This window comes from Vicugna pacos, chromosome X, assembly GCF_048564905.1.
Source record: "Vicugna pacos chromosome X, VicPac4, whole genome shotgun sequence".
Taxonomy (NCBI): Eukaryota; Metazoa; Chordata; class Mammalia; order Artiodactyla; family Camelidae; genus Vicugna; species Vicugna pacos.
Window position 1 is genome coordinate 92,139,249 of NC_133023.1, and position 15,933 is coordinate 92,155,181.

General features: G+C 39.4%; 1 protein-coding gene across 1 annotated transcript in view; it reads left to right on the plus strand.

Moving 5' to 3' along the window:
* Positions 1-10,068: 10,068 nt before the first annotated feature.
* The window catches only part of STK26 (serine/threonine kinase 26), a 65,451-nt gene continuing 59,586 nt past the window's right edge, over positions 10,069-15,933 (plus strand). Inside the window, exon 1 of the mRNA XM_031671323.2 lies at positions 10,069-10,107. Within this exon, the coding sequence (XP_031527183.2) occupies positions 10,106-10,107 (2 nt within the window). The 5' untranslated portion in view covers positions 10,069-10,105. The remainder of the gene's footprint in view (positions 10,108-15,933) is intronic.

Here is a 15,933-nt window from a genome sequence, read left to right on the forward strand (position 1 = left end):
GAGGGTCCCACTGGCTATTTAGAAAATGCAGCCCATCGGCCTGTGCCATGGCAGCCCTCAGCATATACTGCAAACAAGTTTCACATTTTCTTCTTCTATTGTCTTCAGAAAACTGAGCATGCTTTACATACAGTCCTGGAATATAAAAAAGCCAATGCTTCTGTGTTTGCCTGAGGTGCATTTTCTCTCGTGCTTGATGAGGGATAAGTCTGAGACCCCCTTCTTGCTACACTTGCACCTTCAGCTGGAAATGAATGCTGCAGGTGGTTGGAACCCTAACTCTCCCTGCTAATGGGCCGGCCCAGCCCAGCATAGGGGCTCCTGCCTATTAGTGTGCCCTTGCAGAAGAACATGTCATCACTTGCCTGGATGCTTGTTGTTTCGTAATTGCCTAACCCTGACCGTCATCCTCACCAACTCTTCAGCCCCCTGCAGTCCTCATCACAGCCCGGACTTCCACCAGTGCTATTTCAAATCATTATAGCACACACACAGGGGTTGATTTCAGCCCTGCACATATTTCTACAAGCAAAAAGAAGGTAACCTGTTGATTTCGTTTCCAATGTATTGGCATTTTTTTTCCAATAGAGTTGAATTCCATTTGTTAATGCTGCATTACTCTATTGATTGGAAATACTGGCGGGGGGCGGTGGGCAGTTTCCTTAAAGCATCTCTTCACACAGTAAAGGGCAAACCAAATTGGATTAGTTTATTTAGCCAGGGGGTCAACTCCTCTCAGACATCAGTGCCTCCAAGACAACTCCTTCCATTTAAGTTACTGGTCTTAAGAAAGTTCAGATCCCTTTGAATAATCTGAGATGTGTGAAATAAGGTTAGTCACAGGATTTCCTGCCACCAGAGCTCACAAACAAACTTTCCTCACTTCCTCTTTTTTAAAGTTCAATTTAGGCTCACCCATCTAGTTGCTTTTGTTTTAGTGGTTACAGTCTCCACCCTGTAACCAATGGTTAAAGTGTTGACAGAATCTCAAGTTTTCTGTCTGTCTTCCTTTGTCTCTCTGTCTCTCTTTGCCTATCTGACTATGTCTCTCTCTCTCTCTCTCTCTCTCTCTCTCTCTCTCTCTCTCTCTCACACACACACACACACACACGAGGCATTATATTGAAACAACAGACATTCTATCTATCAGAAACTTAGAAAACTTAGTTTCCTCCAGTTCTAGTTTTGACTTCATCCTTTCTCTTCCTTATAGGCTTTGTTCGCTGCCTTCCAGTCCACAGAATTTGTTTCATTATGATGCTAACCTTTCTTTCATTATGATCGTCTTCATTCCTCCCCAGATGCTTAGGTTATCATCCCCCACAGAGAAGGCTCTGAACTTTTCCTAGCAGCCTGAAAATTCTCTCTCTCTCTCTCTCTCAGCCATGTAATCTCATCCAACCCAACCTCCGCATAAGATGAATTTTCCTAGGCCATCCTCACATAAGGCGTGAACCCCTTGAGCCTCTTGAAGGCAGGGATTAGGTTTTATACATGTGTGCCCCCTAGCATTGTATCAGGCCCTCACTGTTTGTTGAAGGAATGGAGACAAAAGTAATAAATTAGATAAAGGCTTATCCCTCCCAAGTAACAATATTTTAGTTCACTTAAAATGTTTCTTCAAGGTCATGAAAGATAGAATCTAATTGTGGGAGTGTCAGACCCTGAGGCACGGTTGCCCCACTTTGACATATCTCAGGTTCTTAAGATGCCACGTGTGATGGGGCTGGAGATTTCTTTACTTGGGGTTATAAGTTCTCCATTTTCACCAGACTGTCCAGGTTTTCCAGTAGCATTCCTCTCCCTCCACCTTGTTTACCGAAGACCAGCACAACCAATAATTTATAACTCTCTCTCCAATATAAAGACAGTCCATGCTCTGTACTATATACAAGTTTCTCCCAGGTACAGGTCACATGGTTCACTTTACACAGATATAAGCCATTGGTGGATTCTATTCAGGATCCATCCCTGGCATTCCTTTTTCATCCACTGGCCTTTTCTTGGAGTGATGGGATTTGAGCTGGTTCACTTTACTTCCACACTCCAGTCCAGGGTGGAGCTATTATCTTTGGTTCTCATTCTGGTTTCTGGAGGCATAAGGTTCTGTTTTGTTTGACCCCTGCATGGAACCCATTTGCTTCTCGTAGAAGCCATTTCTTGTGTGCAGTCTACAGCTTCATCACCGACACAACTGGCACATTCTGACCACTCTGCGCCATGAATTTGGCTTCTTTTTACCTCCTGCTCAAGCCCATGCCACAGGCCTTGCTGTCTCTGTGAACTTTCCTATCTACTTTTCTGTCTTAGGAGGCTCTGCCTGGCATTACCCACCACCATGCATCTAGGATCCTCGGCTTTGTTTTGTTCTGTTTTTTTAGTCCTTTTTTTATTTTGGGGGGAAGTTAATTAGGTTTATTTGTTTACTTATTCAATGGAGGTTCTGGGGATTGAACGCAGGACCTTGTGCATGCTAAGCATCCTCTCTAACACTTGAGCTATACCCTTCCCACTAGGAGCCTCGGCTTTGAATCATCTTTTTTCCTTTCTTACTTCTTCAGCCAATCTCTGTCCCTCGGCCTACATTCTCCTATCATAGCTTGCCTGATGTGTTAGTTTTCTTTAAATGCCTCAATTAACAAGTTCATAACATATCAACTAAGGGTAAACTTTACATCTTCCTCCCATCCCTGATCTAGCTAAGGGATCTGTCTACCACCCAACAATTTAAAAGCAAGGACCACGGTCTACGTTTCCATATTTCCCACACAGCAACAAGCACAGGACTTTACTCAATAAAGATTTGTGGAGTTGGTTTTCTTGAATAACATCTCTCATTTAGAGCTCCCCAATGCACATCTGTGTTTTAAAGACAATTCTGATTTACTTCAGCTTTAATGGGAAAGTACCTAAGGCCCCACATTTATCAATGAAAACAACTATTTCCAGCTCTATGTAGTGGTGGTTGGGGGCTGTTCAAAATCACTTTCGAGGGAAGGCATGGAGCTTCCTAGTTAGCTAGCTGATGGTGGAGGGGAACACTTCTACAGGTTGTACCATGGCATTACAGAGGGTGCAAGCCATAAACAGGAAAACCTGTGGCATCACATACTGTTTGAGTGTTAAGTGGAGGCTTGGCAATGCTAAGCTAGAAAAGGGTACCCAATGGGTAGCACTAAGTGTCCATCCTGATTTATTCAAACGTTGACTGATTAAATGAAAAGTAAGTGTGCTTTCTACTCCTCAATGAAAATAATGGATACGAATTCCCTTAAAGAAGGTATTCCAAGCATGTCACATCCCAGGTAGAATTTTGCCTGCCTAACACTTGGAGGAATTTAGTTTCAGCTTCTAAGTACTTTCCTTGAGTTAGTCTCCTGGGGGATGGTATTTCTCCCTAAATAACACAAAACACCTTCACCTTTAAAAGGACTTGGGTTTATTAAATCTGATTTACAATGAGTACTGTGACAGTTGCCAGATGTGCAAATATTCAATTGCTCTCGACCCTTCATAAGCAATCATCATTTCTAAAGGAAAGAGGTGCCTCCCTAGTTTCAAATCTTCCTCTAAATTGCTATAGACTTTTTAGTCGGTGCCACACCATATCTCAATTATAAAATGTCTTATGTTGCTTCTCTGCAAAATGAATTGTGTAATTCTCCTCTATTCAGTAAGGATTGGATGTACTACCTTCCCACATGTCACAGAGTTGGGCATACGGTAGATAATCATTGCTTATGTGTTTCATATAATAAACATTTTCACTCCCTACTATGTTCCAAGTACTGTGGAGGGCAAAAAGGCTGGATATATGTTTTATAGGACAAGCCTTTGGCCCTTATCTCAGAGTGTAGTGGGTCAGATGAACATGTAAAATCAGCAACTACAACTAAATTTGTTAAATCCCATATCAGGAGTTTATATGAAGACAAACGGGAGGACTACATCAGGGTTAGAGTATCGCAGTGAAGATATTTGTTAGAGGCTGTTCCTACACAATAAGGTAGACAACAGGAGGAAGAAATTTTTCCAATAGAGTGAAAAACATAGAAACCAGAAAAGTCATGAGAGGTTCAAGGAAGCGAAGAGAGCTAGTGCTAGTCAGAGCATAGGCTGTATGAAAAGGAGAGGGGGAGAGGAATGAGGCGGTGTCAAGCTAAGGAATTAGGATTTTATTCTTAAGGTGCTGAGGAGCCATTGATGGGTTTTAAGCATGTGAGTGTCATGTTCAGATTTACACTTTTAAATAGCCCATTTTAGCGGCAACAAGTAGGACAGATCAGAAGATCATGAACAGACCAATTTTGAGACTACTGCAATAATCCAGATATAAAACAATGGTGGCTTGGGCTAGGGCCATGGAAGTGGGGATAGGAAGTTCAATAGTGAGTAGATTTGAGAAGGACTATGGAGGTAAAAGGAATAGCATCTCACAACTAATAGAAGAAAGGATTTAAAGGACAGATCAGACACAAGGATTATAGACTGGGAACCCTGGTAGATGGTTAACCAAGATTATGTGTGATGTCAAGAGGCTAGATTTGGAATCAATGCTGGAATGTTTATCACTTATCAGCTGCAAAGTTTGGGGCAAGTCTTTTCACCCTACAAACTCACAAGGTGAGTTCTTTATAGTAGAAGCAAAAATAGCTATGACTTACATATCTGTTGTAGGAATTAAATAAAGTCATGTATGAAAAAGTACTTTATATGCTGGAAGGTCCCATATAAAAATGTTGTTATTTCATTGACTTGAAAACTCACATTTCTTGAATCCAGCAAAACTAAATCATGACCTTTTTCCTTAGAACCAGTTACTGACAATATGTCTCTCATAATTAAAGAAACTGTTGCTTGTTCAGGACAGGTAGGCAGAAGGGATTATTCAAGTCATAATGACGAGTCAAGATGACAAGTCAATCACCCACACTCTCCAGCCCCCTCCCCTATGCTGCCAAGCAGGAAATGGCTGTCAGGGGTTATTGTGCAGGTGACAGTTAACAGCCATACTTTTAACATTCCATCAAACCTAGTGCTTTGGCCTGCTTTTAGTCACATAGGTAAGGACTTATTGTTCATGTCCTAAAAAAAGCAACAGTTGTAACTTGGTGACTTGAGATTTGTTTATACCAGCTAATCACCAGGTTCTGAACAAGAAAAATGTCTTTGGGCCCAAGGAGGACACAAACACAAATGTTATTTTCTCTGAAGTATCAATTAAAAGTCCAAATAAATAATAATAAACATGACCTTTGAACTGGTCATCAGTGATGTCTTGCCCTCAAATTCCTATCTCGGAAAGGAGTTACACCTTCATTCTCTTCCTCTAAATTGTTTTTGTGAGGGAAACTACTTTTTGTTTTTTACAGGTAGACCAGATATCTTACCCAGTTGCTAGGTAAATAGGTAATATTGGTTTCTGCTTTCAGCTTTATTTCATCTGCTGACCTTCTCCACTGCTCTGTGTTCTCGTGGTACTAATTCAGTTGGCAACACTACACATTGATTAGACTTCATCTTTCTAATGCCATGGTACATAAAGTTGAGCCTGAAGCTCATCACATCTCTGTGAATGAGAAAGCTAATATGATATCTACAATAGTTTGTTATTCATTCAAGAGAGAATATAGAAATTAGTAAGTGGAGTTATTACAGGATTTATTGGAAGCTACATTAATTGTTACCCAAGTCATCAGTAGAGATGGAATTAGCATTTAGACAGGAATTGTATAATTAGGAAACTACTATTGAAATGAGATATTTATGGCGCATCCTTTAGGGTACTCAGAGTACCATTTAGAAAAATCATAGTCTCTTTATCTAGATAATGATTTACTAAAACTTCTTTGTATGACTCTGTATACAATATCTATACCACACTGAGGAGTTATCATCATATTTGAGTTTTCAAGAAACAGGGATGGAGTCATGGTGTAGATTTATCCATACGTGGTTACCCATGTTCCACTGGGACCTGCAATTGTGAAATAGCTGGCTGAGGTTAGGGTTACAGACTATGTCCATGAAACTGAATGAGGCTAACTTAAACAAATGGGAATTGAACCACCAACTTTGACCTCAGTAATTGCATGCTCTAAATGACTGAGATTTGCCAGCATCCGAATAAGATTTAACAAATTCATTTTCCGGAACTGAAAGTTTGACTTTTCTTTCAGAGTACCTAATCTCTTCACTTAGCCAAATAGCTCTAATACATATTTAATTTTTAATGTATCTACTGCATACTATGTACTATTCACTATACATAAAAGTTATACCGTCTCCTCAAATATAGAAATGAAATAATATCTAAGTCGTAGGATTATTGTTTAGAAATTCTGTAACAGTTGTTAAAACACTCTGAAGTGCAATACAGACAGTAGATCAATATTATTGTCATAATTAGAAGAGTCTATCTTCCAGAAAACCAGACTCATATGTATAATAACAATCAGATACATATATGGGAATGAAAAGTATTAAGAAAAGGAGCAACACGATCAGATCTGTGTTTTAGAAAGATCGCTTTGGTGTAAGTGTGGAGAATGGATTGACAGTAGATGAGGGGCATGGGAGAGTGGGACCAGGGGAGAAAGAGACACTGGCCACAGGGAAATCAGTTATTAGGATACTATTGCAAATAGCTCAGGCAAGAGATGATGGATTCAAGAGACATTATGGAGAGTAGAATTAATAAGTTTTGGCAATCAGTCAATGGGTGGGCTCTTAGAGGGGAGGTGAAGATGAAGAAGAATGAAAAAGAGGAATTCTTCACATCTAAGTCAGAACTACTAAATAGCGTATCCTATGAACCATCACTTTTCTTCCTCATGCACTTGGATAATAGAGAAATTTAGCTGGCTCCTCTGTGTCTAGTGATTGGGCAATCAAATTCTTTCCTTTCCATTTGTTTTCTGTTCCTTCTGAGAGCAGTATCAAGGAGTTACAAATCTTAGATCTGAGTTCTGCTCCCAGGATTCGGTGTACAGGCAGAGGTACCTTCCACGGGGGCTTGGATGAAAGTCCCAGGGGATGGGTTGCACCCAGTGCGGCACTCATTCATCGATGCCGACAGCCGTCTAGTCAAGTGAGGAATCTGATTATTGGCCAAAGGGGACTGCAAAAGGTTCAAGTTGGAAAAGTAATACTAAGTGCCAGGTCCTAGGGTGAGGCAAGGCGGTAAGAAGAAACATGAGTCATGAGGTTAGACGTTAGAACAGACTGAGGAAGAGTTAGGAATGAGTATGAGATAAGCTGGGGTGAATGGTTCAAGAACGAAAGCCATGAATTCTGAAAGAATGAGGGAGGCCTGTTTTCGTGTAATGTGGGTAGGTTGGTACAGGCAAATACCTGACAGCATAAGGCACTGAACAGGCCCAGACACCGTATACAGAACCCCTAGTCCAAAGTATCTCTGCATCAAGAGCCGAAGAAACATATCTTCTTAGAATTATAGCAGTTTCCAATTTGTGTTACATTTTTCTAAGATTTGCATAGAAATATATATCCTCAACGTGTAAGACCACACGTTCTCTCACCTCCTTGAAATTCATGGGACAGATGATTTCTAATCCAGAAGTCTAAATCCAAGTCTATCTATATTTCCCATTCTATTGGGTTACTATTTTCAAAGGCAAATCCTCTAATTTATAAATACAGCCGGCTTCATTAACTGTGTTTAACAGGTAGCAGAGCCTTAGTTACTGACAACTGCCAGGCAGTGACTTGGAACACAGCCCCTGGTTTTCAAATTTGCTGTAACATGATACAGAGCACAGAGCACATATTCTACTTCAAGGGAGAAGTCTAATTTTGTTAAGCTTTCTGTTCAGGCTGCCATAATCTGTGCCTGCTGCTGTAGGCTCTCCAAGAAGTTCACGTTGGCCTTGTGGTTGACAAAGAATAAAACAAGGGAGTAGGAAGAGTGCAGAAAGAAAATACAGTGAATCATCCCCCATTTCCCCACTGAGAGTAGTAGCTATAAAAGGGATAAACAGCTTAGGCAAGAAAAACTTGTGAAGGAAAATTCAAGCTGAGAATGGCTCAGCTATCACAGCTGTCTCTGATTCTTCCTCGTCTGAGTTTAGACCTTTGCTCTGCTCTAAGACTTCTCCCCATCGTCTAGCTGGCACCGTCATTGCCACCACCATCCCTGATTCCCAGCAGTCCTCTGATTGCCTAAGCTCCCCTGGACTCGTTATGGACAATTCCCTTTGTTCTACCAGAACAGGGTTGGCATTTTTCCAGTGGATTTTCACTAAGACAGAAAGAGGAGACAAAAGCAAGGAAACTCTGATGCCTAGAAACTGGACAGGATTCTTCATTCTAAGACAGTGATTCTCAAAGTGGGCTCCCAAGATCAGTGGTATCGGCAACACCAGAGAGCTTATCAGAAAAGCAAGTTCCAGGCTCCATCCCCAACTTCTGAATCAGAAATGCTGGGAGTGAGGCCCAGCCATCTGTCATTTAACAAGCCTTTCAGGTGATTCTAGAACAGGCTCCAGTTTGAGAACCACTGTTCTCAGGAGACTGCAACCTAGTCCTGGGTAGACTTGACCGGCCTCACCCGCAGAGCACACAGCCTCCTCTTCTCTCCTTCTGTCAACCACGTCTGGTTCTGATTGCCTACGGCCTGCTTACTAGTGGCTAACTCTACCCTTGGGCCAGTAGCCTCCATACTCTGGGCTTAGCATGTACACTAGGTATTACTACTACTAATCATTTGAAGCGCTTCCAGATTTTTTGCCTGTTTCTCATGTGCTCTGCACTGTACTAAGTATATTATCCTCGGTGTTTCACTAATCCTCACAACAGCTCCATAAGGGAGGGATTGTCATCTGCATCTTCCAAAAGGAAACAGAGACTCAGAGAAGGTGACTTGCCCAAAGGGTGCCAGGTAAAAAGGGACAGGGACAGGATTCGTACTTAGGTGTCTGTGACACCAAAGCCATTATGCATAACCTTGGTTCCATATTGCCTCCACATGGACCGCTACGGGTCTGGGGCCAGGTGCCAGCATCTGGGCAGCTTCTGTCACGGCGTATCAACTCGCTCTCCTGGCTAGCTGACTCCTCTCCTCCCGCACCAGTGCTTTCGCATATTCTCCCAGGACCAGTCACTCAACCTCACTGAGCTTCAGTTCCCTTCTCTGTAAAATGGAGAAATAATCCTTACCTCAGAGGGTGGCTTTGAGGATCAAATAGGTAAATGTGGGTGAAAGCGTTGTCAATTGTAACAGAAATGAAAGGCATTATTAGCTCCATTCTACAGATGAGGAAATGTAAGGTCAGCATGGTTACCTGACTTAAACAAGACTGTTGGCTTTCCATCAGATGTTTGAGGGTGTGAGGAAGCCTCTGCTCCCAAAATCTCTCTCCTTGCAACTAGAAGTAGAGAGAGAGCAGTATTTAATAAGTATTTGCTATTAAGATGAAAATGTTCTCCGGTCAGGGTAACAAAATAGGCAGAACACAGATACATTTTGATCAAGAAAGATGAGAATGGCCTAGAACCAGGGCACTGCCTGGGGAAGTGCTGGTTTAGCCATGAACTGTCGAAACGACCTCCGGGCAGCCCGAGGATACAGGGTCAGGGCGAGGGGAGTGAGGAGAGCACGGAGGCTCTGTTGAAAAGTAGGACAGTTCAAAGGACTGGGCAGCTTCACCATTTTGCTTATGGCCTGATTACCCACATTACCATTTAGGTCCACACGCAGTCCCATCTCTCCTCTTAAGCAATTTTTAATTGTTGTATAATATACTTCATAACAATCTTATCTCTTCATTTGTCCTTTTCCCCTTCCTCTGTTTCTTAGCTTTCCATTTTTTTTCATTTTTCTTTTCATACTTCCTTCCTACAGATAAGATTAGTTCTCTGTGAACTAGAGATTCACTCCTAGACTTTCTCCTCTGTTTCTTTTTCATGATGTGCCCAGACCACATACAGTGTTTCAATAAAGTAGAGGTCACCAACTCAAGCGAGGATGTTGGCGCATTTTGTAGAATCTAGCACTGTTATACCAACAAGACCAGAGAAATCCTGAACAGCCCTGGATGAGTCCGTGCTTGGGTTCCATGAGGACTGATGCCACAGAGATTGCACTATGTAAGTTTTCATGGGAGGGTTCTTTTAAGCTATATTTTGTTTTTCCTTGTAAAATGTATGTTTTCTGAAATGTAATTTCTTAAAGAAATGCCAGGATGAAATAACCCAAAATAAATACTGACTAGAGGATGGATGTTAAAGTGAAAACCCTCTACCTGCTCTCTGTGTGGCAATTCATTTTTCTTTTTTTTTTCATTTTTCTGAAAGTAATTTTTTTTAAAAAAAAGATTCCATTTCCATAGGGCAAAGCTTTGCTTAAGATAGGATTCTGTGTAGTTTAAGCTATCAAAGAAAACATTCAAGTATAGTATAAATTATAACCATCTTGAAATACCCACAAGGAATTCATGTACCATTCCCCTACTTATGTCATAATTAAAAGGAAAAGCCACACTTGGCCAAATTTTTGGTCCATCCAGCTCAGAATCTGTACAGGGGGACTGAGAGGCCTGTTGGCAGCAGGAGTGGAGAGGGTGTGGTTCTCCTCATGAATGACAGCCTCAGAGGTTAAAGGCATTTCACAAGATTCTCTTAGTAAGCTATGTTGGTTTTCTTTTCTACAAATATAGTCTAAATCCTTCTTAGAATTTCTTTTCAGCTCAACTTGTACTGTTGCTTTAGGTGGTGAGTTCCCTAGGTTTTACTGCCCACTGTATAAAGTCTCACTTCCTTTTGTTTGTCTTGGATTTGACTCTTTGGGGTTTTCAGGTCTCTGCTGAGCTCTAGCTAGTAAATAGCTTTGATCACTATTGACTCTGTATATACCCTTTATGATGCTTTTATCGCGAGAATAATAGCGGGACCTACCTTATAGGGTTAATAGGCATTGAATGATTCATTATATGTCAAGCACTTAGACCTGTGCCAAGCACAGAATGAGTACAAAGTAAGCGTTGATCATTAGTGAACTTTGGCCACTGCCTCTATCTACATCTGTTTGAGTTACAGAATCCTAACACTTTGACTCTGTCTCAGTACAGCTCCTTCTCACTCCTTCATCCTTGCTGCCCATCTCTTTACCACTTTGAGCTCCATTTTGCCTTTCTTGAATTAAAGTCCTCAGAATTAAATATTATGTTCTAGATATGGTGGCACTGGGTTTAAATTTTTTTCAAAAATAAGATAATGTGTTATTCTGTTTCTAGTCTGTTTTCTGTTGATGCACAGCATTTTGTTGACCTTTCCGGCCAAAATGGCCCAGTGAGCTGAAATTGTTCTGGAAATATCTACAACTCCTAGGTCTCTTCCCAGAGCCATGAGTAACAAGAGATCTTCTTATTGACATTGTATAGTTAGGGATTTTTTTTCTTATAAATGCTCTACCTTGCTGAGGTAATCCATTGTTCCTATTTTTCCCACTCCCCCAATTTTGAGAGATTTTCTTGCAGTTTATCCTATGTCACCTTAGTGTTTCACTACTGAGAAGAGCTTAATGCCACCTACAAACACAGAAATACCACAGTTTATACCTTATTTTACACGACTTATAACACTTAAATAAGCCTGGGACCACGAGAGTCTTCATGCTGACACTTCTCCATCCGGAGAAGCATCCACTTTTTTCTTTCCTCCATTTCATTCTGTAAATTAGCTCACCTTCCATGACAAAATGTTTCCCTAAATCCCATAGGAACTCATTTAACAACAATAAAAATGTCAATGGAATGGAAGCTTGTCAAAAGCTTTTTAAAAAGTCTATGTAAATTCTATCCCCTGGTTCCTCCTTGTCCATATGTTATTTACTCTCTTGAGGAGCGCTAATAGATTAGTCAGACATGATTTTCTCTCACAGAAATCCTGCTGCCTTCCTTCTGAAAGGTCATGTTTGACTGTGACTCTAGATTTATTATTTGGCTGTAAAACAATGGTTCAGCGATTTCCAGATTTTGCTTTTCAAGAAATTTTTTAATATAATCATTCAATGTCAGTGCTGGAAAGAACCTTAGAGATGGGCCAGTTCTCTTCATTTTCCAATGAGGAAACAGAGGCCTAAAAAGGCTTCTGCCAAACTCATTTTTCATGTATTAGTCTTATCACAATTTGAGTAAAATTCTTATTCTGGATTGTGCTAAAATGTTTGGACATATGTTTTCTGTGATGTCTCAAATGGAATGTATTTTTCTTACCATGGAAGATACAATAGATATAATCTATAGAAGTGAAATGTTTTCAAGAACTGTAATATTTTTTAAATAGGCTTGTTATATTTAACTTTATTGTCACATGCTTTAGCTCACAAGTTTGCTTTTGATTTTGTTATTCCTATTAAGAATTCTACCCCCAAAACATACTTTCTTTCCTGTTATTGTTAAAATCACTTTGGAGAGCTTATATTGTGTTTACTATGTGCCAGGCACTGTTCCAAGCACATTACACAGCTCCTCATTTAAAGTTCAACGGTAGGCAATGTAAATCCACAATGTTTGAGGACAAGGAAGTGGATACATTTGGGCTGGAGGAGGGAGTGACTGGATGAGGGCATCAAGATGACTTCTGGAGGGCAGATAGAGTTCTATTCCTTGATCTGAGTGACAGATACATGAGTATGTTAACTTTGTGATATTTCATTGATCTCTTTGACACTTAACAATCAGTGCAACTTTCTGTATGTGTGGCATAATTCAGTAAAAGTTTAAAGAAAAAATAACACACATTTAAGGCTTTCAGTCATCTTGATTACCTGCATTTGACAGATGAGGAAACTGAGGTACAGAGAACTAAATATCTTGTTGAAGATCACAGAGCTAGTACATAAACAAGACTGGGATCTGAACCTAAGTTATCTGGCTCCACAGCCCATGTTCTTAGCACACTATAGAACACCTTTCTGAACTGATTTTTTCAACAGCAAGGATATTTGCTTTCTAATATTATAATGACTTTGTATTTGACTTTAACTGCATTTACTTTTGTATCTTCCCTCATGGTAGATCACCACTCCTTGCTTCCAAGTACATGCACATGCACACACATATACAAGGAAAATGCTTTAATGACATAATTTGCCTGCCATTGCTATTTCTTTTCATGCCGCTCTGTGTCCCTCAGAGATGCCCATGGTAAGTTTTGCCACGAAACGGAAGTATATAAACCCCAAACTGAAACTCTAAGAACATTCTCAATTTAGGGAAAAAGCACCCCCAAAATCCTCACAGCTAATCTCTAAGAGTAGAAATCATACTGTAGTCTTCTGTTCTAAGCTAAACATTTCAGGGATTCAAAAAAATCACTAAAAAAAAGAAAAACATTTTAGGCACTCTGGATTCCAAATGACTTTGCCCCCGATTGTTATGTTACCTCTAGGCAAGTCGAAATGCTTTCATAACTAAGCACAAGATTTTCAAAGATCCAAAGAGTTGCTGAGAGTAGTGGACGCTCAGGGGAAGAGGCAAAGGTATAGCGGAAAGGAACCACCACAATTTGTGAAGCATCAATTCTGTGCCAGATGTCACATTAGAGCAGTTTCTGTTCATTATCTCATTGAATCTTCACCATCACCATTTGAAACAGGCACTAATATTCCCCATTTAAAAGATGAGGAAAATGAGGCTGAGACATCAAGTTCACACAGCTAATAAGGTCTTGGCTGGCTCCAAAGCCCATGTTTTTTTCTGTTAAATTGCACTACCTTTCAAAAAGTAGATGCCCCTTTGTTCTAGAGTAAAAATATCAAAGGAAGAGAGAAGAAAATGGTGTGAGTAAACATATTTTTCTTTTAAAAAGCTCTTACTAAAAGAAAGCTCTTATTCTTTATAAACAACACAAAGCTGCTTTCTGAAGGAAGAGAAAGGTGTTTTGGACAACATTACTGATCAGTTAATTCCACTCGTCATGCTGAATCACACTTTTTTCTTTAGTTTCTCTCTTTGGAGAGCACTGAAGGAAAAATTAGTTCAAAAATGTTATAGATCATATGACTTTAAGAAAAAAAATTCTCACTATAAATACTGTGACCAAATAATATTAACAATTAGATATAAATTAAAATAAATTCAAACTTATAGACCTATGATCCTGCCCCTGAGGTATTTGCGAATAATGATATTTTTCAATATTCTACATACAGATAATAAAGCACTCTACCCTTCATTCCCTAAAATCAGTAGAAGTATAGTGGTTAAAAGTATGAATTCTGATGTCACACTCCCTGGGATCAAATTCTGGCTCCACTCCTTAATAACTATATGACCTTGGCTTGTAGGATTGTCAGATTTAGCAAATAAAAATACAGGACAGCGAGTCGAATTTGAACTTCAGAAAATCACACTTTTTAAGTATATGTCTCATGTAGAATTCTTCATCACTTCTTAAAATTTAAATTGAACTGTCATCCTGTACTTTATCTGGCATCCTACCTTGGATGAGTTACTTAATCTCTGTGTGCCTCATTTTCATCAACTGTAAAATGGGAATGATGTTATGATAGTAGTACCTGGCTCACAGAGTTGTGGTGAGGATTACATGGACATATATGTAGATTGCAACCATGCCTGACACAGAGTAAGCACTATATAAACAATAGCTTTTATAATTACCTAATTCCTCTATTTACATTAATACAAGTTTGGCTTGAGCTTCTTGCTTTTAAAAGGACAATGAAAGAATTACTTCATACCTAACTTATTATGTGCAGAACCAAAGTAGAAGAGTGATACTGAAGTGTATTGTTATGCATACCCACATTGAATACCTTACTTTTTTTAAACTAGGAAATATATTCAATAACCCAGCATTTTACAACCCAGACACAGTTTCTTCTGTTATTGTTCATATAAATGACCTTTCCATACAGCAATAACCCTTTTATGCCTTGAGAGTCTGGCAAAAAAAAGAAGAAAATATCTCTTTTTAGTATATATTTCATGAACTAAATCCATCCTTTACAAAGTAGTAAGCATTCATTTTTTTTACATTTGCATAGCAGGAATCTGTAGATTGTCAGATGTGAAAGTAACATTAAAATTTAAGAGCTGGTATATTTCAGTTTCTTGTAACACCTGAGAAAAAACCAAACACATAATAAAATGCACTGTGCAAAAAAACATTTAAAATATAATCTATTTGTATCTGCTTTCATGATCTCAGATTGTAAATGTCTCCCACTATTTTCACAATTTGTATGAAAAACATGATTTATCTATGTTAATTTCAAGTTGGCATTTAGCCATTTGAATGCTTACCTTCACATATGGTAAACTGTAGGGATGTGGGAAGTTTCATAAAAGATCAATAGCACAGAAAGAATGTAAGAACCAGAATGGTATGAATGATTCTGAAAAACTGAAAAAACACTAACTAAAGTTGCTGTGCACTTTCACAGCAGGCAAATATCAAGACTTTGCCAGTAATCTGTGCTTTAGATTACAATAAATTGTTCCTGTTTTTCTTTCCATTGTGGAAGACATTAACTTGGCTTCATGAAACCAGGCATGCATGTCATCTCCCACCTCATTTTCTTTCAGAAAACCCGGCAATGTAGCATGCAGATCTTGTCACATCATTTCTGTCCTTTGCTCCATTCCTTTCTTTACTGTCATTATCATGCATTCAAAGGGCAGTCTATGTATGTAGGAACACAGCAGAAATAGTTAATAATACCATCTTTTAGACATGATATGAACCACCATTACTTTGAAGAAAACAGTATACTTTGTGCAGATAGATATGTACAAATGATGCAAGGGCATCATTTGATTGGACCACAACATAGGACAATCATTCAAGAAGTGATTTCTAAATAGGAAGCGAATAGTTCCAACTTGATTTCTATTTTTTATGCTTTTTATTGACACCTTGCCATGAAGTTACAATGCATTTCCCGTTGCA